At 38.4% G+C, this 27,017-nt stretch overlaps 1 protein-coding gene across 4 annotated transcripts in view; it reads left to right on the forward strand.

Annotated features, from left to right (window-relative positions):
- Positions 1-220: 220 nt before the first annotated feature.
- LOC100922570 (mitochondrial dicarboxylate carrier-like) overlaps positions 221-27,017 on the forward strand; it is a 31,591-nt gene continuing 4,794 nt past the window's right edge. The window contains exons 1-12 of one of the 4 annotated variants that reach the window (XM_031965634.1): positions 221-443; positions 10,714-10,886; positions 12,772-13,174; positions 17,279-17,398; positions 17,883-17,997; positions 18,198-18,246; positions 18,419-18,460; positions 19,276-19,319; positions 20,190-20,260; positions 20,852-20,944; positions 23,838-23,912; positions 24,186-24,242. In XM_031965634.1, the coding sequence (XP_031821494.1) occupies positions 13,085-13,174; positions 17,279-17,398; positions 17,883-17,997; positions 18,198-18,246; positions 18,419-18,460; positions 19,276-19,319; positions 20,190-20,260; positions 20,852-20,944; positions 23,838-23,912; positions 24,186-24,242 (756 nt within the window). In that variant the 5' untranslated portion in view covers positions 221-443; positions 10,714-10,886; positions 12,772-13,084. Of the gene's footprint in view, positions 444-10,457; positions 10,887-12,771; positions 13,175-17,278; positions 17,399-17,882; positions 17,998-18,197; positions 18,247-18,418; positions 18,461-19,275; positions 19,320-20,189; positions 20,261-20,851; positions 20,945-23,837; positions 23,913-24,185; positions 24,243-27,017 lie in introns of those variants that run through there. The other 3 variants (XM_031965637.1, XM_031965635.1, XM_031965636.1) reach the window with 3 other exon arrangements.

The following is a 27,017-nucleotide window of genomic DNA, read 5'->3' on the forward strand; positions in this document are numbered from 1 at the left end:
AGTAACACGTAAGGGCACACCCCCCCCTCCCTCCTCCAGCAATTGGTAATTCTCTCACCATTTGAGCCCCTTCCACCGGGAGCCGGAACCTCTGCGGACTTAGACCAGGGTGGCCCCGCCTGGTCACCTGGTGGCTGATCAGCTTTTGAAATGGGGTGGGGGTGGGGAGGGGGGAACTCAAAGACCTCGGGCCCCGCCTCCATGTGCCTGCCACGTGGGCCTCGGAGGCGGTTGACCCTAGTCTGCGCCGCCCCTCCCCCCACCCTGGAACGGAGGGCTGCCCCTGCTGGGCCTAGTCCCACCGGATGGCTGGCACTGTGGGAGGCCTGGGCTAGAGGAGGGTCTGATGGACGCCAGCATCCCGCACGGCCTCAGGCTGACGCCTCGCCTTCCTTTTAGAATTGTTTTCACTGCATCTTCACTCAAGTGAATCCGTTTTTCAGGTGAGCAAACAGGCCCTGGGACTCTTCCCTTTTAATGCCACGCCCTGAAATTTGTCCTGTCAAATATTTTTCGGTCGATCAATAAAAAGATCTGCCCTAGCTCCACGACCTTACTGACTTGGGGGGGGGGGCAGAAGGTCTGGGAGAAAAGGGGACACTCCCCCATCCACGGACCCCACTACGGACGCCCCGGAGCTAGCCTCAATCAGTGGGTGCTGCAGCTTCCCTTCGCACATCTAGGAAAAAGAGGATGGAAATCCCCCGCCCCCGAAAAAACACTTTCTGCCCCGGTTGTGCCTTTTAATTTTATTTCGTTAGGCTAAATGTGGGGTAAGGGGAATCAATAGCGTGGGAAACACCAGGCCAGTGGCCCAAGACCTCCCCAACGTCTAGGGAATGTTTCTTTCCTCTCTGCCCCACCCCCACTCCCGCCGTTCCGCATCTGACTGCTTCAGTTAAAGGTTCATGCACTGCGATGACTGGGTCACGCCATCTCCAGGTTGGACCTTCCACGCTTTACTATGACCCTAACCGGAACTCATCTTGGACAATTTGGATTTTAACTGCGCTCTTAACTGATGACAACGGCTCTAGAGTATAGAAACCTCAGGCTGTGTGTATATACATGCACATAGATATATAGATAGGTATAGATGTGTGTGTGTGTGTGTGTGTGTTATACACAAAGATGTGGGTATACTTAGCTGTAGATGTGTGAGCGTGGCTATGGATATATACACATCCAGAAAGGGATACGTACATGTGTGTGTGTGTTACACACAAAGATATCTAGATATTCATATAGATTGTGTATGTGTCTATAGGCCATAGAAGGGTATAGGTACGTGTAGGTATGTTGTATTATACACAAATATCCTCATGGGTATGCATATAGATGTGTATGAATATATGTAGATGTACAAGAACTTAGAGATATATAGATATGTGTGTATAAATTTGTAAAACTTCTTGGTTGCCCACTTTTGCTATCCCTGGTCTACTCAATGTTGCAAACTGCCTCTTAGGGACACAGTGTTTTAAAACCTGAAGTAGAACTTGGGAATTCCTAGCTTGTAGTCCATTGTCCATATCAAGTCTTCCTCAGTCGCACTGTATTGTAAGAATGAACCTTTCAGTATGGAGTAGCGAAGAGCAAAGGTAAGAGGTGGACTGAGGTAGGCACTTGCTCCAGGCAAGAAAGGTTTTAATTGTTTGGTCAAATTTATCTGAAATGAATTGTTAGAGAAAAACAGTTTATTATCACAGGGCTTGATTTCTGAGTCTCTCTGCTTATTCCATAAATCCTGTAATTACTTGAAACCAGAAAGAGAGGATTCCTAAATAACTACATGGTTTGGTAGAATGAGCACCGAACTCAAAAGACAGGTTTGAGTGCCAGTTCCACTCCTTAACTCCACTTACTTAATCTATGATCCTCAATTTCCTCTTCTATAAAATTCTCTGATCCTGTTTCTTTTATAAAATGATAATAATTCTTGTGTTATCTTGCAGGGTTTTTCTGTAAATACTCAAATGAAATGATGCATGCAAAACATTGTAAGCATGAAAAGCTCTAGAAATGTGAATTATTGTTATTTGTTATTTTGCAGATGAGGAAACTGAGGCAGCAAGATTAAGTGTCTTGTCCAAGATTACACAGCTAGTAAGTGAGGCCAGATTTGAACTCGGCGAAAATGAATCTTTCCGACTCTGACACTCTTATCTACTTTGTCACCTAGCTGCTCAGGCTTTCATTATATGATTTTTTTAAAGCTGCAAATGTTCTGAAGTGATTAATGGCAAATATCCAGAAGGCATATTTGAATTAATACCTGGATATAATAAATTCCTAGATCTATATGTCTTGTTTTAAAAAGATAACTAGAGGGGTAGCAAGACGGAACAGTGGATAGAGCACTAGTCCTGAGGTCAGAAGGACCTGAATTCAAATTCAGCTTCAGACACATAACACTTCCTAGATGTGTGACCCTAGGCAAGTCATTTAACCCCAATTGCCTCAGCAAAAATAAATAAGATCACTAGATTTAGAAGAACTAAAGAAGATCTGAGTTCAAATTTGACCTTTTACATGTATGTATGATCATAGGTAATTCATTTAACTTGTTCAAACCTTAGATTCTTTATTTGTAAAAGAGGGAGAATAATACTTCTCATGTTCTTTACATGATTATCATGAGATTCAAATGAGATAACATGTAAAAAGCTCTTTGCAGACTTTAAAATGCTACATAATGTCAGATTTTAAAATTATAATTATTGTTCTCTGTTAGCAATGTTACCTTGCATTTTTTAAGCACCCACTATGTGTTAAGCACTCTGCAAAGTTCTAGGGATGCAAAGAAAAGCAAAAAGTAGACCTTGCTCTCAAGGATCTCACAATCTAATGGGACAGACAACATGCAAATAACCATGTACCAACAAAGTATATCCAGTGTAATAAATAGGCACTGACATAAAGGAGGACAGGGAAGGGAATCCTACAGAAGGTAGGAGAACATATGAGATCTATATACATACATGTCTTTTTCTTCTTTAAAATAATAAGGGTTCTCTCTAGGAGCAGGTTTCTTGGGGAGGTTTTCTGGAGCCAACCTTAGTTTCAGTTAAGAGTAATAATCATCCAAATGCAGCCAGGAGCTAAAAGTTCAGATCTTTTATTGTGTCCTTCAATATAGCCCGGTTAGTTTTTCTTAGAGGCCTCTCTCTCTCCTTGGTTCTAAGAGCTCTTGCAGCTTTGTCCTTTGCTTCTGCCTCTGCTTCCTTCAGCCTTCAGCCAGCACCAAGGTGAAATTTGAAATGAATCTCTCTTGCCTCCGAGAGAGGGCTTGTGGACTTCCTCCCAGAGTGCTCCTCTCCAACCCCTGGGAATGTTCCAAAGTAACTCACTAACCAGAAGCTAAGAGCCTCTTTTATATATGCTCTCCCAAAGTTGACTCCTCCTTCTGGAGGCAGGGATTAAGGGAGGTGTGAATTTGGATATCTCATACTAAACCCTGAAATCTTCCAAACTTGTGAACTCCAATGAGTACTTAAATACATTAGTGAGCTACAGGATTTGCTAAATACCATGCTAAATTAGCACTTTGTAAGGATTCCAACATATACAGGTTCACTTGATCTAGTGGAAAGTCTCATAATCCTCGCAAATGACAACTCTTCAGGTTTTTTTTTTTCCTCTCTCTTTTTTTTTTTTATTATAACTTTTTATTGTCAGAACATATGCCTGGGTAATTTTTTACAACATCCCTTGCACTCACTTCTGTTCCGAGTTTTCCCTTCACTCCCTTCCCTCCTTCCGCCCCCTCCCCTAGATGGCAAGCAGGCCTATACATGTTAAATATATTATAGTATATCCTAGATACAATATATGTGTGCAGAACCAAACAGTTCTCTTGTTGCACAGGGAGAAATGGATTCAGAAGGTAAAAATAACCCAGGAAGAAAAACAAAAATGCAAACAGTTTACATTCATTTCCCAGTGTTCCTTCTCTGGGTGTAGCTGCTTCTGTCCATCATTGATCAATTGGAACTGAGTTAGATCTTCTCTTTGTTAAAGATACCCACTTCCATCAGAATACATCCTCATACAGTATCATTGTTGAAGTATATAATGATCTGGTTCTGCTCATTTCACTCAGCATCAGTTCATGTAAGTCTCTCCAAGCCCCTCTGTATTCATCCTGCTGGTCATTTCTTCCAGAACAATAATATTCCATAACATTCATATACCACAATTTACCCAACCATTCTCCAGTTGATGGGCATCCATTCATTTTCCAGTTTCTAGCCATCACAAAGAGGGCTGCCACAAACATTTCGGCACATACAGGTCCCTTTCTCTTCTTTAGTATCTCTTTGGGATATAAGCCCAGTAGTAGCACTGCTGTATCAAAGGGTATGCACAGTTTGATAACTTTTTGGGCATAATTCCAGATTGCTCTCCAGAATGGTTGGAATCGTTCACAACTCCACCAATAATGCATCAGTGTCCCAGTTTTCCCACATCCCCTCCAACATTCATCATTTTTTCCTGTCATCTTAGCCAATCTGAACAGTTGTGTAGTGGTATCTCAGAATTGTCTTAATTTGCATTTCTCTGATCAATAGTGATTTGGAACACTCATATGAGTGGAAATAATTTCAATTTCATCATCTGAAAATTGTCTGTTCATATCCTTTGACCATTTATCAACTGGAGAATGGCTTGATTTCTTATAAATTAGAGTCAATTCTCGATATATTTTGGAAATGAGGCTTTTATCAGAACCTTTAACTGTAAAAATGTTTTTCTAGTTTGTTACTTCCCTTCTAATCTTATTTGCATTAGTTTTGTTTGTATAAAGGCTTTTTAAGTTGATGTAATCAAAATTTCTATTTTGTGATCAATAATCTCTACTTCTTTTGTTGCAACTTCCTTCCTTCTCCATAAGTCTGAGAGGTAAACTATCCTATGTTCCTCTAATTTATTTATAATCTCATTCTTTATGCCTAAATCATGGACCCATTTTGATCTTGTCTTGGTATATGGTGTTAAGTGTGGGTCCATGTGTAATTTCTGCCATACTAATTTACAATTTTCCCAGCAGTTTTTGTCAAATAATGAATTCTTATCCTAAAAGTTGGGATCTTTGGGTTGGGTTTGTCAAACACTAGATTGCTATGTCTTGTGAACCTAACCTATACCACTGATCAACTAATCTGTTTCTTAGCCAATACCAAATGGTTTTGGTGACTGCTGTTTTATAATACAGTTTTAGATCAGGTACAGCTAGGCCACCTTTATTTGATTTTTTTTTTTTCATGAATTCCCTTGAAATTAGCGACCTTTTATTCTTCCATATGAATTTTTTTTTTTTTTTTTTAGGTCATTAAAATAGTTTCTTGGGAGTCTAATTGGTATGGCACTAGTAATAAATAGATTCATTCAGGGAGTATTATCATCTTTATTATATTCATTTGGCCTATCCAAGAGCACGTCATATTTTTTCAATTATTTAAATCTGACTTTGTGTGGAAAGTATTTTGTAATTTTGCTCATATAATTCCTGACTTTCCTTTGGTAGATAGATTCCCAAATATTTTATGCTATTGACAGTTATTTTGAATGGAATTTCTCTTTGTATCTCTTGCTGTTGGATTTTGTTGGTGATGTATAAAAATGCTGAGGATTTATGTGATTTATTTTGTATCCTGTAACTTTGCTAAAGTTATGAATTATTTCTAATAGCTTTTTAATAGAATCTCTGGGGTTCTCTCTATGTATACCATCATATCATCTGCAAAGAGTGATAGTTTGGTTTCCTCATTACCTACTCTAATTCTTTTAATCTCTTTCTCGACTCTTATTGCTGAGGCTAGCATTTCTAATACAATATTGAATAATAATGGTGATAGTGGACAACCTTGTTTCACTCCTGATCTTACTGGGAAAGGTTCTAGTTTTTCCCCATTACATATGATGCTTACTGAAGATTTTAAATATATGCTCCTGACTATTTTAAGGAAAAGTCCATTTATTCCTATCTCCTCAAGTGTTTTTATTAGGAATAGATATTGGATTTTATCAAATGCTTTTTCTGTATCTATTGAGATGATCATATGATTTTTGTTAATTTGATTGTTGATGTAGTCAATTATGCTAATAGTTTTCCTAATATTGAACCAGTCCTGCATTCCTGATATAAATCCTACTTGGTCATAGTGTATTACCCTGGAGATGATTTTCTGTAATCTTTTTGCTAACATTTTATTTAAGATTTTAGCATCAATATTCATTAGGGAGATTGGTCTATAATTTTCTTTCTCTGTTTTCAACCTATCTGGTATAGGTATCAGTACCATGTCTGTGTCATAAAAGAAATTTGATAGGACTCCTTCAATTCCTGTTTTTTCAAATAGTTTATATAACATTGGAGTTAATTGTTCTTTAAATGTTTGGTAGAATTCACATGTAAATCCATCTGGTCCTGGGAATTTTTTCTTAGGGAATTGGTTAATAGCTTGTTCTATTTCTTTTTCTAAAATGGGACTGTTTTGACTATTTACTTCTTCCTCTGTTAATCTGGGCAAGCTATATTTTTGAAGGTATTCTTCCATTTCATTTAAGTCATAAAATTTATTGGCATAAAGTTGGGCAAAATAACTCCTAATTATTGTTCTAATTTCCTCTTCATTAGTGGCGAGTTCTCCCTTTCATTTTTAAGACTAAATTTTATTTTCTTCTTTCCTTTTTCTAATCAGATTTACTAAGGGTTCGTCTATTTTGTTCGTTTTTTCATAGAACCAACTCTTAGTTTTATTAATTCAATAGTTTTTTTACTTTCAATTTTATTGATCTCTCCTTTTATTTTTAGAATTTCAAATTTAGTGTTTGACTGGGGGTTTTTAATTTGTTCCTTTTCTAGCATTTTTAGTTGCAAGCCCAATTCATTGACTTTCTCTTTCTCTATTTTATGCAAGTAGACCTCTACTAGAGATATGAAATAAGGGGAAACCCTTATTACCGCTTTGGCTGCATCTCACACATTTTGGTATGATGTCTCATTATTGTCATTTTCTTGAGTGAAGTTATTAATTATGTCTATGATTTGCTGTTTCACCCAATCATTCTTTCGTATGAGATTATTTAGTTTCCAATTATTTTTTGGTCTATTTTCCCCTGGCTTTTTATTGAATGTCAATTTTCTTTTTCTTTCTTTCTTTTTTTTTTTTTTTTGATAATAAATTTCAAAGAAATTTATTTTAAAACAATTCCTTGGAATACACATAATTTTTTTGTATTTTTTTTATTATAGCTTTTTATTTACAAGATATATGCATGGGTAATTTTTCAGCATTGACAATTGCAAAACCTTTTGTTCCAACTTTTCCCCTCCTTCCCCCTACCTCTTTCCCCAGATGGGAGATTGACCAATACATGTTAAATATGTAAAAGTATAAGTTAAATACAATATATGTATACATGTCCAAACAGCTATTTTGCTGTACAAAAAGAATTGGACTTTGAAATAGCATACAATCAGCCTGTGAAGGAAATCAAAAATACAGGTGGACAAAAATAGAGGGATTAGGAATTCTATGTAGTGGTTCATAGTCATCTCCCAGAGTTCTTTCGCTGGGTGTAGCTCGTTCAGTTCATTACTGCTCTATTGGAACTGATTTCATTCATCTCATTGTTGAAGAAGGCCATGTCCATCAGAATTGATCATCATATAGTATTGTTGTTGAAGTATATAATGATCTTCTGGTCCTCCTCATTTCACTCAGCATCAGTTCATGTAAGTCTCTCCAGGTCTTTCTGAAATCATCCTTCTGGCCATTTCTTACAGAACAATAATATTCCATAATTGAATGTAATTTTCATTGCATCGTGGTCTAAAAAGGATACATTTACTATTTCTCCCTTACTGCATTTGAGTTTGAGGTTTTTATATCCTAATATATGGTCAGTTTTTGTATAGGTTCCATAAACTGCTGAGAAGAAAGTGTACTCCTTTTTGTCTTCATTTAGTTTTCTCCAAAGATCTATCATTTCTAACTTTTCTAGTCTTCTATTTACCTCTTTGACTTCTTTCTTATTTATTTTGTGGTTTGATTTATCTAATTCTGAGAGTGCAAGGTTGAGATCTCCCACTATTATAGTTTTGCTGTCTATTTCTTCTTGCAGCTCTCTTAGTTTCTCTTTTAAGAATTTAAATGCTAACCACTTGCTGCATATATGTTTAATATTGATATTGCTTCATTATCTATACTACTCTTTAGGAAGATATAGTGCCCTTCCTTATCTCTTTTAATCAGATCAATTTTTGCTTTTGCTTGATCTGAGATGAGGATGGCTACTCCTGATTTTTTTTACTTTACCTGATGCATAGTAGATTCTGCTCCAACCTTTTACTTTTACTCTGTATGTATTGCCCTGCTTCAGGTGTGCTTCTTGTAAACAACATATTGTAGGATTCTAGTTTTTAATCCATTCTGCTAACCACTTCCTCTTTATGGGGGAGTTTACCCCAGTCACATTTATGGTTAAAATTACCAATTCTTTATATTACTTGCCATCTTGTTAACCTCTGCTTATGCTTTTCTCCTTTCCTTTCCCCTTATCCCCCTCCCCAGTATTAAATTTGTGAGCACTTGCTTCTCACAGCCCTCTCTTTTTAGTATCCCTTCCTCCACCTTAGAGTTCCTCCCCCTATCTTACCCCTTTTCTTCACAATTTTTGTATTCCCTTCTGCTTAGCTTACTCCTTCCCTTTTCACTTTTTCCCTTCTACTTTTCAATGAGATGGGAGAAGTTTCACCATAAATCGAATGTCTAATATTTTTCTCTTTAAGCCAATTCTGATGGCAGTAAGATACACACTATGTTCACCTCCCTCCATTCTTTCTCTCAGATATAATAGGTTTCCTTTGCCTCTTTGTGAGATGTATCACACAATCACACAAAGATAGAGTTGAACTGAGGCTCTTTGATCAGGAAATTATTCAGTCATGTCTAACTCTAGGCAACTCCATGAAAAAAGCTGTGGGTTTTTCTTGGCAAAGATAATAAAGTGGTTTCCCATTTCCTTTTTCCAGTGTGTACCCATTTTACAGATGGGGAATTGAGGCAAAGGGGGGGGGGATTTGCCCAGGGCCACACAGCTAGGCTAGTCAGTATCTGAGGCTGGATTTGAAGTCATATCTTCCTGTCTCCAAACTCAGTGCTCTATCCACTGCATCACCTAGCTGCTCCTGATAAAATCTGGAAGATTCAGGTTCAAATCAAAAGAACACATGTATGCTTTGTTCTAGAAACTAGAGGTAGAAAGGAAACTGTATTATTTATATATCTTTATAGCAGAAATATAGTTCCCAAGATTTCTTTTTACCTTTTTAGGTTTCTCTTGAGTTCTATATTTGTAGATCAAACTTTTTGTTTAGTTCTGTTTTTTTCATCAAATAGATGAAATTCACTTATTTCGTTGAATGTCCATCTTCTTCCCTGGAAAAAGATGCTCATTTTGGTTGGGTAAGTTATTTTTGGCTGCATACCAAGTTCCCTAGCCTTTCGGAATATCATATTTCAGGCCCTTTGATCCTTTAATGTGGACGCTGCTAGATCCTGAGTAATCCTTATTGTGGCTCCTCTATATTTGAATTGATTTTTTCTAGCAGCTTGCAGCATTTTTTCCTTCGTCTGATAGTTCTGGAATTTGGCCACTATATTTCTTAGTATTTTGATTTTAGGGTCCCTTTCAGTAGGTGATCAATGAATTATTTCAATTTCTATTTTACTTTCTGTTTCTATAACTTCTGGCAGTTCTCTTTGATAATTTCCTGGAAAATAGTGTCCAGGTTCTTTTTTTCATCATATTTTTCAGGAAGCCCAATAATTCTCAGATTATCTTTCCTAGATCTATTTTCCAGGTCTGTTGTTTTTTCAAGAAGGTTGAGTCATTCAGTTCCTCCATTTGTTTGATTCTGATTTTCAATGAAGTATTTTCTTCACTCACTTGTTTAATATCTTTTTCTAATTGTCCAATTGAGTTTTTAAGTGAGTTGTTTTGTTCTATGGAATTTTTTTCCATTTTGCCAATTTTATTTTTTAAAGAGCTGTTTTCTTTTTCCAACTCATTAATTCTGTTTTTCAAGGATTTGATTTTTTTTTATCCACTCTATCTTTAAATGAGTGAAAGATGACTTATCCAAACTCTACTTACCAAACTTCCCTTTCCTTTAACCATTTTTCTTCTAGCTCTCTTGTGAGAGCCTTATTTCTTCTATGAGAGTCTTGTGTGTTGAGAATCAGATCATATCCCCCTTTGGGGAGTCATCTGGAGACAGTCTATTTTTAGTCTCCTCAGGGTTTAAAGTCTGCTCTCTGTCCATATAGAAACTATCAGTACTTAGAGTATGCTTTTAATTTTTTGCTTATTTTGTCAAAGAAGAATCAAAGGAAACTAACAAGAAAAACAAATGCAGTCTGCTTTTTTTTTGGAGGAGGGAGGTGCTGGATGGTATTACCGATCTTCCTCTAGAGACTGTAGGGGGCAGCAGCGAGGCACTAGCAGGACAGCAATGGCTGCCTTGCATCTGTGCTCTGAGACTCTGAGAGTGTACTGAGACATACAGTGGTAGGTGTGGCCAGGTCCCAAGAGATGCTGGCTTTTCTGGCTTATAGTCTTTACCTCCTGTGTTTTTAGCTTCTCTGTCTCCTGGCTTACTGCCAGGGCAAAGTAGCCAATACTGTCATAAATATCTCCCTGCAGAAACGGCTGAGATCACACCCCATGCCCCTCTCGTCTGCTCATCTGTGAGCTCCCTGCCTTACTCTGTCTGCTGTGTTGCCACTGCCTGCCTTCTGTTTGTGCCTGAACTAGCTGTCCTCATCCCCGAGCAAAAACAGACCTTTTCTGCTGCATTTTGAGGATATCTTCTCTTGGTAATTATTTGTGTCTTTTTTCATTCGAGCACTAATTCCAAGGGTTGTCATGAGATAAATTATTCTGAGAGAAAATATGGAGCTTGAGAAGATGTTTGTGTTTTCTCCGCCATCTTGGCCGGAAGAACTCTTCAAGTTTTTGAAGGCTCAGGTGCCACTTCCTGAGGGCCTCTAGTTTACTCTGGAAGGCAGAGTGCTACATGGAGTTTGACTTGGAATCCTAGGATCATAGGACCATAGATTTCTATTTGAAAGGAGACTTGACCTTAGCTAGGTGATCTGAATGGTCCACAATCACACAGATTTTTCTCTTTAAGCCAGTTCTGATGGCAGTAAGATACACACTATGTTCATCTCCCTCCATTCTTTCTCTCAGATATAATAGGTTTCCTTTTCCTCTTCGTGAGATGTATCACACAATCACACAAAGATAGAGTTGAACTGAGGCTCTTTGATCAGGAAGTTGTTCAATCATGTCTAACTCTAGGCAACTCCATGAAAAAGGCTGTGGGTTTTTCTTGGCAAAGATAATAAAGTGGTTTCCCATTTCCTTTTCCAGTGTGTACCCATTTTACAGATGGGGAATTGAGGCAAGGGGGGGGCCATACAGCTAGGCTAGTCAGTATCTGAGGCTGGATTTGAAGTCATATCTTCCTGTCTCCAAACTCAGTGCTCTATCCACTGCATCACCTAGTTGCTCCTGATAAAATCTAAAAGACTCAGGTTCAAATCCTGCCTGTGACACTATTTGTGTGACCACAAGCAAGTGACTCAGCCTTCTGAGACTGTTTACTCATCTGTAACATAGGGTTACTGTCTTTAGTACCTACTTCCCCTAGTAGTGGTAAGTCATGATCACTGATTGGGCACTGCCGCAGTCAAACTGAGACCTGTTGAAGACTTGAGCTTAAAAAGGCTGAGGCCTCCCACTGCATCCAGGCCTGTGGGCAGTCTTGGTCTGTATCTGGCCATGAGACCCAGATGGCTCAGGAGGTGACCTTGCACAGTCTGTCACTGGTATCACCTCCTTGAGACACTCTCCCAAAACTTCCATAACTAAGGATTAACAACGAGAGTGTTGTATTCATTCAGCAAGCATTAAGTGCCTAGTTAAGTGCCACTCAACTCTAGAGAAGCTCTTATTCTCTTTGGATTCCAAAGGATTCTGTGGGGAGCATCTCCTCAGCTTTCTCAAAATGGTCTGATTTGTCTCTATTATGTCAGCGAGTAAGCCTTTATTAGGTGCCTGCTATGTACTAAGCTCTGGGGATATAGGGAAAGACAAAGCACCATCCCTGCCCTCAAAGACCACCATCTAGTATGGCCAGGCAGTGTTCTGGGGTCTCTTCTCAGGCTCACTGCTGCTTTCCCATCTTGGCAGACCAGTCTGGGTGATAGTTCATATGCATCTCCCAGAGCTACTGTGTAGTAGAAAAATGAGTAAAATGAGATGGTATTTGTAAAGCACTTTGCAAACCTTAAATCACTATAAAATGCTAGCTATTATCATTAAAGCACAGCTAAGATACTGCCTCCTATGTTAGGTCTTTACGGGTCATGGGTACCATAATCCAGAGTGGGACTTTTCCTCTGTTCAGATTACTTTGCATTTACTGGTGTGCATGGTGTGTTAGGTTAATCTCCTTGAGGGGAAAAAAGTCCCTTGAGAGCAAGGCATCTTTCATTCTTGTCCTTGTAGACTCAAATGCTTGTTGCCAGGTGAGTAATAGGTATTTGACAAATGTTTGTAGAATTGAACTGAATTAACTTATCTAATGTTCATCATAAAACTTACTTTATCTGTTTCTATTGTCCCTCTCTCCCTTTCCTTTGTACCTACTGCTGCTCTGACTGATTGATTCCATGTATCTTTTGAACCCTTCAGATATTGGTTCCAAGGGTTTTCTGTAAGTCAAATGAGCAGGTGCTAATGGAACAGCGGACACCTGGTCCTGTGGGCAGTAGCCCAGTGTGCAGCCTTCCCAGATCTATCAGTTAACATAGAATCCCTGAACACTTCAGCATACCTTCTTCTAACTACAATTGAACAATCTCCATCACTTTACTTCCTTGAGCAGAAGTGTGTGGCAGCTGTAACCTTTGATAGAACTTCTACAATATATTGATAATCAAGATTCTCTCTGAATCTCTTGTGAGTGATTGTGCCCAGAGCCTGTGGAAATCCTCAGAGCAAGAGCATGAGCAAGAAAATTGCATTCCGCTGGTACTTTGGGGGACTGGCTTCTGCTGGAGCCACTTGTGTGACCCATCCACTGGATCTGATCAAGGTGAGTACCAACTTTGCCGTTGCAAGGAATAAGTGAAAATGAGGTGGTCTAGAATTCGAGCATTCGTTCCTCAGAAATCCTTGGGTTAGTGTGTACTACCTAAAATTCCTTGATGTCAGGAAAATCTTGGTTCATAGTCCTATCTCTGATATCTACTAAATGCCTGAACTCAACAAGTCTTTCAAACTTTCAGTGTCCCCAGGCAACACTAAGAATTTTTAAGTTTCAGATGAACTATTGATGTGCATTGGTAGAGAAAGTTCCTAATGACAACAAATTTACAAGTCCAAAAAAGGGAAGGGGAGAAGCAATGAACTATGGCAAATGCTGGGAGAGAAACAGGATTAATAGGACATGATCCTTGCAGTAAAAGAATTTACAAATCTTATAGTAGACAAAATTCACCAGAAAAGAGCTGATACTTAGTCATGTTGGTACTTCTCCATAAATACAAGTCACAACCCCTCCGTAACTTAGTCTATTCTTGTGCTTTAAGGAGCTGTAATTTTGTTGTGTGTGCATTCAGGTATTTTTTAGTAATGTCTGACTCTTTGTGATCCAATTTTGGGGTTTTCTTGACAGAAATACTGGAGTAGTTTGCTTTTTCCTTCTCCAATTCATTTGGCAGATGAGGAAATTGAGGCAAACAGGATTAAGTGACTTGTCCAGGGTCATACAACTAGGAAGTGAGTGTCTGAGATCAAATTTGAATTCAGGAGTGTCTGACTCCAGCCCCAGTGCCCAGTCCACTGTTACTATTTGTCTAGTTAAATTTTGTTATGGGTAGATATTATATCCACTAACTTAGATCACAATCCATTTATAATAGTTGCTGTGACCAAAAATTTCATCACCAATCTGATGATGACTCTCTAGGGCATTCCTCAGCGCACACAGTTTATCACTAGGTTTTTCAGTGGACAAAAACTGTATTTTCTTTCTGCTATCCTCCTCTAATTAAAGAACAAAACTCTTGTAGTATGCATAGTTAAGCAAAACAGATTCTCATTGGTCATGTCCAAAAGGTATATATCTGTTTCAGTCTGTATCCTGAATCTGTCATCTTTATGTCAAGAGGTGGGTAGCATGTTTCATCATTGGCACCCTTGAGATTATGGCTGCTCATTGTGTTGATCAGTATTACTAAGCTTTTCAAAACTTTATCTTTATGGTGGTGTTACTGTCTAAATTGTTCCTTCAATTCTTCTCTCTTCATACAAGCTTTCCCAAATTTCTCTGAACCGAATCATTCCTTTGATCATTTAATTAGGACATGGTAGTATAAATTCCTATTCCTATACCATAATTTGTCCTGCCATTCCCCAGTTGAGGGATCTTTGCCACCACAAAAAGAAAATAAAGAGTTGACATTGTCATCAATCAATTATCAACAAAGCAGGGATTCTTAATTTTTTTTTTTCCAATAATGGATCCCTTTGACTGAATCTGGTGAAATCTATGAACCCCTTTTTAGAGTATTACAAAATACATACAATTCTTAAGATTACCAAAGAAACCAGTTATTTTGAAACACAATTATCAGAATATGAAAAATGACAAATTCATAGATTCCAGATTAAGAACCAAGCCAGTGATGTAATTGCTAGGACTTACTCTCAGGTCTTGCTTCCAGTCCTGTGTTCTAATAAACTCTACCACCTACCTCCAGAGGGGTTGTGTGCTCTACCTCCTGAGCTGTACCTGAAGGACCACTATCCCTGGAGTTTACTAGAAATTGCATGGAGTTTTTAAAAGCATTGTATAAGGAAAACTAAGGGGTGGAAAAACTGACAAATTTCTAGTGAAGGGTTTCTGGCTATGTCCTTTTAACAAACGAGATCCCTATCTCTCTGGGCCAAAGTTCCTTAACTGCCTAAGCTTCCTGCTTTTGATAAATGTGGACAGAATCCACTCCTAAGACCTACTTTCTTTGCTGATCTCATCCTATCCTGTTTCTCTAGATCCTCTTTAAAGGAAATGTTTTATTGAATTTAAGGCAATTACCGCCCCAGAGGAGAAGCTAGCCTTGAATTCAAGAAGGTTTGCCTCTGACTCATACCTGTTGTGTGATCCTGGGCAAATAACTAACTTCTCATTGTGGCCAGACTAGACCAGGTGCCTATCTATGTTGGTTCAGCTTCTTCAACCTGAGCTCTGCTCTCCTGTGATGTCACAGATCCAGACCAAAAAAAAAAACCAAGAAACCCAATGCAGCCACTGAAGTGTGCTCAGTAATTAGTTACTTAATTAATCTTGGTGCATCACTTTTTTTTAGCCACTGCCCAAAGTGTCTATGAATTCTTTTTCTAGATGTCCTTGTTCCCTTTTCCTCTTAGATGGTCATAACTCCATAGACTTTCATTGAGTACAAGTTTTTGAATTAGGAAAATTTGCATTTACAATCCCAATGCTAAAATTCCCTTTGTGAACTTGGACAAGTTGCTTCCCTGGCTCAGTTTCCTCATCTGGAAAATGAGTGAATAGGTTAGATTGTCTGTTCATGTTCCACAGTGGAATCCTCATGTCCTTTCTACCAGATTTCTATATTTGTTCTTGGGAGGGCTGACAGCAGCCTTTTCCTCTGCTTTAGAATTTACATATAGGGTTACTTGAATCTTTTGACTTTTTTTCCCCTAACACTCTTAACCATTTCCCTCAGGGATGGATCCCTTATGGGATGACCTCATCAGCTTAGGTATTCACCAAAGAGAAACTTTCCCAGAGTCAGCCTTTTACTATATTTTTACAAAATGATGTCTTTGGCCAGATCCTGAGACATAAGTTGAAATGAACAAATAATTTCCACTAAAGGAAGAGGGTATGCTATCTCTTTCCCTTGAAATACACAAAATAAAAGAGGTGTGATTTCTCAGGGGATATTATAGCTGTGTCTGTGTCTCTTTTTTTGGTGAGGCAATCAGGGTAAGTGACTTGCTAGTAAGAGTTGTATCTCTTAGCAAGGTTGCTATTTGAAAATAGTAGAAGTCTCTGTTGCCCCTACTCTTACTGTAAGAAGTTATAGAAGATGCTACTGCACATGTAACCCCTTTAGTGGGGTGGATAAACAAACAAATAAATAAATAAGCAGTAAGACATCTCTATTGGGAGATCCCTATTCTCTTACCTGACCCAGTTAGTTGCTGTCCAAATCTAAAAATGTTGTGATTTTTTTTCCCCACAGTTTGAGTACTTCCCCTACCATCCTGGGTTACAGACCTGCTACAAATTGGGGAAACTGGGGGTGGGGGGGGAGGGCGGTATTCCAAAGTTCCTATGGACAGTTTTGCCCATACCCACCATCTAATCCCAGCCATGCTGATGATGTGCCTCTAAATATAGTTGGGCTGGTTCTCAGATTTAAGGTATACATCTCTTTTTCTGGAGGATTTTCAATGCAGTGAGAAAAATAATGTATTTTGGACCCCTTCTCTGTTTCAATCAGTATTAATCAATTGATTAATGATAGAATCATTTCAAAGTTCTACATATAAGACCCCAGAGCTATAAGATGCAGATTCTAAGTTCATTAAGTTAACCGTAGGAAATTAACTAAGGCCTTCCACTCTTGATTTGACTTGTGATGTTGATCAAGCTCAGCTTAGCAGAGGTGATACCTACATGGAAAGTCCCCCAAAATATTTTTGTATCTCCAGACCAATCACTTGTCCAATAGAAGACAGATGACCATCTTATAACCACTTAGGGCACTGACTGCCCTAAGTCCACTTAGGGTACTATTTCCTCCTGCCCAAATTAGGGAGAAGCTTGTCCATGTTAGGGCTATATTCTGTTTCACCCAACTTGTGATCCTGCTGACATTATTTTGCTTATTCAGTGGAATTATTCTGTACTTGGTATGGTTGGTTTGGAATGACTGGACATCTAGCCCTAAAAGGAAGAGATTGTGAGGATCTGAGGTCTGCCTCATTAGAAGGGACCATTAGCTCAGACTTCTGCCTCAGTCTCTCTTATTGTAAGTGGGATAATTTTAATATGGCAAGATTTGGGAACCCTGGCTCCTCTATATATTGTCAGTTACCCTACAATGCAGCAGTTCATTATATTCTACTTCCATGTTCATCCCCACTTGTCTCCCTGATGTAGGTCCATCTTCAAACTCAACACAAAGCAAATATTGGCTTTGCTGGCATGGCAGTGAGAGTGATTAGCGTCAGTGGCTTTATGGCACTTTACAGTGGGCTCTCTGCCTCACTGTGTAGACAGGTAGGTGACAGATGGGGACCCCTACTATTTTGTCCTCTGATCTAAGATATCACCTTTCCTGGGTCCAGGAAGTGATCCACCTAGTTGACATTGTGACTATCACAGAGTTTTGACTTAATTCTAGGGTGACATCTTTAGACTTGGCTGTTATCCTCAACCATTCTATCCCCAGTATCTCATACCTCATAGTGGGTGCTTAACAAATGTTTGCTGATTGAATGATTGATCTCTTTGAACTTTCTTTTCCCATCCAATAAAATATAAGCTCTTGGAAGGTTCCTTAATGTCTCTGAATCCCTTAACTAAGTCAGGGTTTTACGCATAATAAAAGTTAACAAGTTCTGTAGCTCAGAGAGTTGTTTTTGGTTTTCTTTTAAATCTTGCCTGTTCATCCCAGGGCAATAGGGTCAAGGGATTGCTACTTAAGATGTCTCTTGGCTGCCTGAGACATCTTTCTTTTTGAAACTTTCTGTCTCTCCATCAGCTGACATATTCTGTGACTCGCTTTGCCATCTATCACTCACTGCGGGACCATATAATACATGGCAAGAAAAGACACCTCCCCTTCTATCAGAAGGTGTATCTGGCAGCCCTGGGAGGTAAGAGGAGCTGAGCTTGCAGTTGATAGGGAGCAGCTGGCTGGCCCAAGAACCAAAGAACATTAAGTGCGTTGTTCATTTCCCCTGAGAGGGATATTGGAAGTAAGAAACTGTGGGAGCTGAGAGAGTGAACAGTCCTGGAGTTCCATGGAATTTGAAGCAGGCTTGTAAACCTTATGTCCTTTTCCCTCTGATTTTAGGTTTCATTGGAGGGTTTGTGGGGACCCCAGCAGATGTGGTGAATGTTAGGTCAGTTACCTTCCATGTTGTTCTCCCTCCCTTTTCTCCTGCTCCCTTATTTAGGGGCATATTTCTCTCCACTATTTTCCTCTTAGCATCTCTCTTCCTTTGAACTTCTCACATCCCTGTGTCCTATAAGGGTGACCAGCCCTTCTAATTGTTGGATCTTATTTGGAAGTAGGATGCAGAATGATGTGAAGATGCCAGTGCACATGAGGAGAAAGTAAGTCACAAAGTAGAGGGAGTGAGTTCATAATTTATGGAAACTCTGAATTGGAAGGAACCTTAGACATCATCTCATCCAAATTGAAGTCTAAAAGAGTTCAATTGAAGTTAACACAGAGTTAATGGTCTTTTAAATGATCCTTTAAACTCAGAGCTATTCCTTAGCTCTGTTTTGAGGAGTAGAGAGGGAACTAGCAGATTCATGTTCTTATCTTCTTGAACATATAGGATGGGATTATATTTCCTTGCTGTCTTTTACTAGCTGTCATCTAGAGGAGGGGATGGGGGAAAGGAGAGGAAAAATTAGAACAAAAGGTTTTGTATTTGTCAATCCTGAAAAATTACCCATGCATATATCTTGTAAATAAAAAGTTATAATTTAAAAAAAAAAAAAAGAAATAGAAACTTAGTGGAAACAAAAGCCTAAAAAATAGGAATCTAAAGAAAGCTGAAAATGAATTTGCTAATCTTACACCCAGTAAACTATGCAAAAAGTTGCAGAATTCCCCTGAAATAAATAGCAGTAGGTCTTACTGTTACCAGATGGCAGCAGTTGCCCAAGAAATGTGTCAATTTTGAGTAGGGATATGAAAAGGAATAATTTGGATTTATAAGGAAATAGAAATAGCCTGAATAAATGAAATTCACAGACGATCCCTAAATTAATTCTACTTTAGTCTTCCCCCACAATACCCAAGAGATCTACAAATTAAATAACCAATCTTGAGACATAATTTTATATATGTATGTATGTACGTGTGTGTGTGTGTGTGTATATACATCTATTTTATCTATATATTTTCTGTCCTATAGCTATTCCCATGTGCTGAATGGATTCACTCGTATAATTAAGGAAGGTAGGTTCTCCTAACAAGGGAAAAAATAGAAATTTCATTGTTGTTGTTTTGTTGCTGTAATTATTTTTTGAATGACGTTTAGTAGGACAAAGTGTGTCCTAAGTGCCCACCAAAATAAAGCCTCTGAAAGAAGGGGGCCGTAGTTCAGAGTTTTCATGTGATCTAACAGCCCCTCATGTTCTAGGTGAGAAGCCACATGGAGTAGTGGATTGAGGCCTGGCTTTGGAATCAAGCCTAAGTCATACTTATTATTATATACACTAGCTCTGTGACTTTGGACAAGTCACTTAAATCCTCAGGATCCCAAACAATTTCCTAAGACTCTGACGTTCAGCATTCCTAGACAACTTCTTTAGAAATCTACATCCCCAAAGCAAAATAGGCAGGTATACAAAGCTGAGATAATAGTTCCTGGTTTCAAGAGACCTACATTCTACTGAGGGGCATCATCTGAGGAAGGGAAGAAAGCAGTGATGATGGGGACCAGAAAAGGCTGTGGGGATAGTCTATGGATGGTGACCTTTTTTTTTTTAAACCTATGCCTTGTATTTACTTTCTGTAAGCATAGTCCTTCCCTTATGGGAAGTGTAAACTCTTGGAGGACAGGGACGATTTTCCTATTTGTGGCACTGGTGCCCAGCACCTAAGGGGGAGCTTAGAGAAGCACAGGATTCTCTGAGGGAATTCTGGAGGTCCCTGAGTTGCTTTTCATCTTTGTAGATCAGCACTTGCATCCTCATCTACTAAAGGCATGATTTGGGGTCTTTTGAACTGACCCCAAGCTTAGAGGCTGTAAGGTAGTTGTCCTTCGGACCCCAAACTTGCTCAGGGGCTTTCTGTCTGCCTCCCTGCCCCTCTTCTTTCCTTCAGAGGGATTTTCAACGTTATTCTCCGGGGCTACTCTGGCATCAAGTCGAGGGGCTTTGATGACGGTGGGACAGGTAGGCCATGTTCCTTCTCTCAGATCTCCTGCTCTCTGCACCTATTGGCTGTGAGAGTGTCTGGAAGGAGGCCACAAATGAAGCTTTCAAGGCTCTCAGGCTATTTCAATGTAAGTCTTACCTTTAAAACTGTAATACTGTTGAATCCTATTCACATACTTTACAGTCACAGATTTGAAGGAAAGTGTTTAGAACTGTTGCCTTAGGAGAAGGGGTTTGCTGAAATGAGATAATTAATTACCTTAACATTTATGAAATGCTTTAAGATTGATAAAGGGCTTTTCTCACAACAGCTTTGCAAGAGAGAAAATACAAATGTTATCTCTTTTACAGATGAAGAAACTGAGTCTTGGAGACATCAATAAATTGTCCATAGCCACACAGCCAATAAATGTCTGGACTAGGATTTAAACCTGACTCTCTGGTTACAAGATCAAACTTCTCTCCGTTATGCCATAGTATACAATTATTGCTGAATTCATACTAAGCTTCTGTGCGAAGTCTCTGATGGACAGAGATGATAAAGAGGAATAGGCATAAAATTCAGCTTGAGCTTTAAAGTTGCTGACACAACTTAATCTCCTTCTGCAGGCATCCTTCTATGACGAGATCAAGCAAATGGTGCTCACTTGGCAAATTTCCTCAGACAGTCTCAGCACCCATGTTACGGCCAGTTTCATTGCTGTAGGTTCTTTTTAGAAGCTTCAAGGAATATTCATGAAATTATATGACTTTGTGTACTGGAAGGCATATGTGTCATATGCTTTCTCAGAATGCTTTTAATACATCTTGGGGAAATCTCTTCAAAATATCAATGTGGTTTCATTGGTACTTCCTCTCTCATTGAGATCCACAGAAAAGTTTTCCCTGTTTCAAGATACTGTTGGGTCAACACTCATTCAAAATATTTGCCCACAACCCCTTCTTCCCAACATGTCTATTTTTATCTGTCTGCCAGATGGTAAAGTTCAGAACAAAAGGTACTTCATTAATACCATGGCAAATAAAAGTGGCAAAGGAAGATTTCATACCCCTCTCTCATGAACATATGAGATATATAGAGTAAAGCTCACATTGCAAAGAATGCATGTGACCAGGGAACTTGGGTAAAAAGATAGTGACCAAAAACCCAAGGACATAATAGAGTACACGTGGCCAGGGCACTTAATGCCCCAGCAGTTCACCCCTTAGATGTTGCAGAGCTGTCTTGTCTCATCTCAAGATATCATTTCATTATTCTCTGATATCTCTGCCTGTTTCTGTGCTGTGCATCTCCTTAGTTTGTGGGTCTCTCCTGTCTAGTGGAATGACTAGAAAGTCTTGCCAGGAAGCTTGAATCACCTATACTCAGTCTCCACATTTAACCAGTAAGCCAACAAAAGCCAGTAGAATGATGACAAGATTTTTTTCTTTGTTTTTATTTTTGGTGTATTGGGTTAGATCTTGTTTTAAAGTTTATATTCCCAAACAAATATCTCAAGATTAGGAAATTTCTTATATTCCATTTTGATTATGAATTTGTAGCTTCAAAACCTATTTTCACGCTCCAAAGTATCCACTGGTATTTTGTGAGGACTGGGGTATTGAAGCCCATCTTACTCCTAAGGTACTAATTTTATTTGTATTAAGATGTAGATAAGGTTAGTACTGAAGGCTGGGGAAAGGGCCTGAATTACACTCCTTTATTAAGAATACTTACCAATAATTTAAAAGAAAATCCTGATCTTTTATTTGTCCTCTGAGAAACCGAGGCTCTCTCTTAACTGGAGTAAAAAGAAAAAAGACCCGTCCCCAGTGTCCTTTGCTGGACATTCTTCAAACTGCGTCCAAGTGCAGTAGCTATAGCTTAATGTCTCTGTAGAAAGGAACATAATGTAATTTACTTGAAGTAGCTTAAATCTGATGTCTGATGAACACATGTTTAATTTTACTCAATTGTGCTTTTTTCTACTTTGAACTTTGGCTCCTCTGCATTTGTTCTGATAAAAAAAGCATAGAAATGGATTTCTGTTAATCAGTAGCAAGCTAGTTACTAGAATTCTGTGTTTGGGCCATATCTCTCCTTCCCCCTCTCTCTGGCTCTGTCTGTCTCTCTCCATATCTCTTGCCCCTCTCTTCTTCAGTGTTTCCTTTCTATGTGTTTTTTTTTTTTTTTTTTTTTTTTTTTTGGACAACGACTGTTTTCTCTTGTAGATAATAACCTTCCTGAGTTTTCCTTCCTGAGATTTTAATGTAGCCTTGAATAAATTTGATGTGCTTCTTACTTGTATTTGAAAAGTTTCTTTACGTTCATTGACATGATGAAATGATGTAATAAGAGAATGCCAAATAATTTGGTGGCACAGCATAATTGTTCAATTTGATATGAAACAATCATGTCATATGTTTATCACAGGTTACAAAAACTTGCCATTATGTGAAATACCTCATGGGCTTAACCAACTGTGACTAAGCAAGGTAGAATCATAGATGATTAAGTACCATGTTTCCCATTAAGGGACCTTTAAAGTCTCAGAGGAGAGGGGGAACAAGGGTAGGTCTGAGGAGTAGGGGGAGAAATGTGGAGGAGTTAGGGAAGAGGAGCCTAGTTGAGGACAAATTCAAATTACTAGATATGTAATGAGATGGTTCAGATTATTTTTAATATGCTGACAAGACTGGGAAAACTGACTTCATTTTGTGTGCAATTAGGAATGATAACAATTATGATTGAGAATAGGAATAGAATGGGGTTTTTTTTAGGATTCCCTGACTAGAGAGACAGAATGAGCTTGTTTAGAATTCACATCAGTGATAGCTAACTCATCCTTAAATCATAGACTTATTATCTATGCAAATTTGGATTGTCTGATAATACCCATTGAACTCCAGTTAGGACTTCTAGCTATAAGTAAGCCTTTGCTCCTTTATCACACAAGGTCAAGATTTCTTTATTCTTTCCTCATGCATGATAGGTTGTCAATTTCCCTTGTAATCTTAACTCCTATAATGAACAGCACCAAATCCAGTAAAAACATCTGACTGGATGTTTTGATATATATAGTCATTTTTGGTGTCCAATCCAACTGTATTATTTGGTTGGCCACCAGCCCATTCATCCTTTCAGATGCTCACTCCCATATACCTTGAATAAAGAGAAGAAACTAAGAATGCAGAGCTAGATTACATCAGCAATAGTTCCCCCTCACCCCCCAAAACTCTCAAAACCAAGTTTGTCTTCCTGCCATGGTTGGGAAGGGCACACAAATTTTTGAGGATAAAACCTGCTCTTGGACAGAAGCATTTTCTTCTGGGGCTTTTATTGAAGAATCTGAAAGTCAACCATTGGTAGATTGGGGTGATAACCATGATGTCATGGTTTTTGAAATAGGAGGTGTGGTGGACAGTGTGGCAAATCATATCCATCCATTGAGTGACCAGTTGGTTCTCAGGCACCTTGATGATGATACTTGATTTGCCAAAGCACTGAGAGATTTAAATGAGAAAAATACCTAGAATAGTCAAAGAAGAAATAGCCAATGAATGAAGTCAAGAGAGCTTTTATCCCCTGTAATCTCAAAGTTCTCCCTCTCCCTAGGGTTTATGTGCCACCTTCCTCTGTCAGCCCTTGGATGTGCTCAAGACTCGAATGATGAATGCACAGGATTATGATGTGAGTATATAGAACTATTTATCTTAAAGATCTTTCCTACTAAATGTCATAACTATTAAGAATTTAAAGAATTAATATAGGCTATTTTTGAACTACAGGGGATAACTTTAATTTTTTTTAAACTCAAGACAGTGCAAAAGCTTTCTCTTCAAATAAAAGTGCCAGCTTGCCTGACTTTGTCTAAAATCATAAAGTTGAGGAGAGAGAGCTGCACATATTACTAGACTGTTGAATGTACTATCTTTGGGAAATTGTGTTTGTTGTTTCTTCTAGGGTATCATTCATTGTGCATCAGAGACAGCCAAATTGGGACCTCTGGCTTTTTACAAGGTACCTATACCTATTCTTTTAAGAGTCTTAAGGACTTGTCATTGGTAGGATTTTAAGAAAGGGATTTTACCCTGAGAAAAAGTCAAAGAAGGGTTTATAAATTATATTTAAAAAATAGTTTGACAAAGAAATTTTAAGGATCTACTAGTTTCATACAAACTCTCAAAAGCTTATATTTTTTTTTAGTAAACATTTAATCCACACTTGTCTGTTATGGTTATACTATCTTTTTAGCCTCAAGTAAACTTTAGGAAGAAGACAGAGATAATTTTTGTGTTTTGTCTTTTTGTTCCCAGTACTTAGCACATAGTATTTAATAAATGTGTTTATTGAATCAAAGTGTGTCACTGAGAAGAATTTAAATTAACAAGTAGACTTTAGATAATATAAAAAACAAACTATCAAAAAAACTTTTAGTTTTAAAAATTGAATGAACGAATAGCCAATTATCCTCAGTGCCAGGGATTATTATACCCACCCATCTCACAAATTAAAACCTGGTTTGTTTGTTTGTTTTGTGTGATCAATATAGTATCAACAATCACAACTCCGTGAGATTGTATAAAAACCAGGATTATTATAAGAGAAATGAACATATATGTTCTTAAAGTTCCCAGTCTTTACAAACTTTTACATTTTTATAATAGCAGGACAAAGGGGAGGGAATACCAGGAAGGACTGTGACATGAGAAGGGAATAGTGCAGCAAAGGAAGGAAAAAAGACAAGAACATTCCTCATGGGGAGAAGCAACCGGATGGCAAAAACCTCATTTTTTTCCTTTGGGAACTTCGAGACTGAGGATCTTCTTATCTGCAAAGGACTCCAGCTGCACAAGCTTTACCCCAGCCTAGGACAGACTGTTTGGCATCTGTCTTGCCTCCTAAGGTCACACAGGAGGTCCAGTTTAGAGTGCAACAACAAATGATTTTACCTCAGGGGGAGCTTCATCCTTGACACATTCAGGGCCTCCTGCATGCTCTGGAACCAGTTCAAAAAGACAAGTTTAGGGAATCCCTTAACAACCCTTAACAGTAGCCTCATATGCCCCAAATTACCTTGTACTTTAGGGCAGTTTTAAATGCCTTAAACCATTCCAAAAAAAAAAAAAAAAAAAACATTTAAAACTCCACCAAGACTTTTGGGACATCCTTAATTATTTTGAATATGTGTTGTAACTCAACGGCCACCTAGGGAGAATGAAAATTCCTTAAGAGCAGGAATTGACAGTTTTGTTCTTTATAGCTCTAACACTTGGCACAATGGTTTGCACATTGTTGTTCGATCATTTTCCAGTCATGTGTGACTTTCTGTGAGTTTCATTTAGGGTTTTTCTGGCAAATATACCTGAGTGGTTCTTTTCATTTTCCAGCTTATTTTACAGATGAGGCAAACAGAGTAAGTGACTGGCCCGGGGTCACACAGCTGATGAGTGTCTGAGGCTGGATTTGAACTCAGGGAGGTAAAGCTTCCTGACTCTAGGCCTGCTGTTCTATCTACCAAGCCACTTCCTGGAACTGCCCTTGGGGTTTGGGGACATATCCATAAATTTATAGGTATAGGCAACTCTCAGTATGAAAATTTTGCTGCTCCTGCAGATTAGCAACTCATCTCTAATGCCAAGCTTTAGAGAGTTTCCCTCCATCACGAAACTGTTCTGTGTGAAAGGCTAAACCCAGGGCCTTCTGGATCCTAGGATAGCCCTTTATTCACTGCCCCACACTATATGACATTTTAGGTTGGCAGAAATAATTGGCATTCCATTGCCCATGGGCATTCCAGTGACTAGAGCATTAATCTGGAATCAGGAGGACCTGAGTTCAAATTTGAGTTCAGACAAGTATTAATTATTTCCTACCTTCTAAAATGGTGGTGTTAATAGAACCCAGCTCCCATGGTTTTCATTAGGATTAAGTGAAATAATATTAGTAAAATGCTTTGCAAACCTTAAAGTGTTATAGAAATACTAGCTATAATAATAACTCTCTTTATGATCCTTCTTGGGGAGTTTTCCAAGCATAGATACTGGAATAGTTGGCCATTTCCTTCTCCAGCTCATTTTACAGATTAAGAAACTGAGGCAAACGGGTTTAATTAATTTTCCCAGAGACATAAGCTAGTAAGGGTCTAAGTCCAGATTTGAACAAAGGAAAAGTTTTCCTGACTTCAGGATTGGTACTCTATCCATTGTACCACCCAGCTGTTCAATAACTATTATTATTAATTATTATTACTATTATTCCAGAGGAAGTAGATAGCATGAGCAAATATGAAGAGGTATAAATGCATAGAAAATATTTAGGATACAGTGAGCAGACCCAATTTGACTAGAGTGACACATTATAGAGAAGAGGGATAAGATTGGAAAAAAACTCAGGGCCAGTATATAGCAGGCTTTGTTTAAGTAAAAGAATAAAGAGATTGGAATTTATCCTGTAGGCAGTGGGAAGCTACTGAAAGACTTTATCATATTGAGAAACAAATTTATAAAACAATGCTTCAGGTAGATGGATGTGACAAAAGAATCTAAAGTGGATTAGAGGTATTAGGATGGGACCTATTAGAAGCAGACTAGATAGTGACATAAACAGATGGAATAGAAGTCGGGGTGGATGGAATACTTGGAGATGGGTCAGCCTAGGTTAAAATTCTGCTTTAGACACATTAGCTATGAGATGCTGTCAAATAACTATCTCTTTGAGCCTTTGTTTCATCATCTGTAAAAGGAGGATAATAGCTTTTATCTTACAAGTCAGTTTATCAAATAAGATAACATT

Source organism: Sarcophilus harrisii, chromosome 4, assembly GCF_902635505.1.
Source record: "Sarcophilus harrisii chromosome 4, mSarHar1.11, whole genome shotgun sequence".
NCBI classification, from domain to species: Eukaryota; Metazoa; Chordata; class Mammalia; order Dasyuromorphia; family Dasyuridae; genus Sarcophilus; species Sarcophilus harrisii.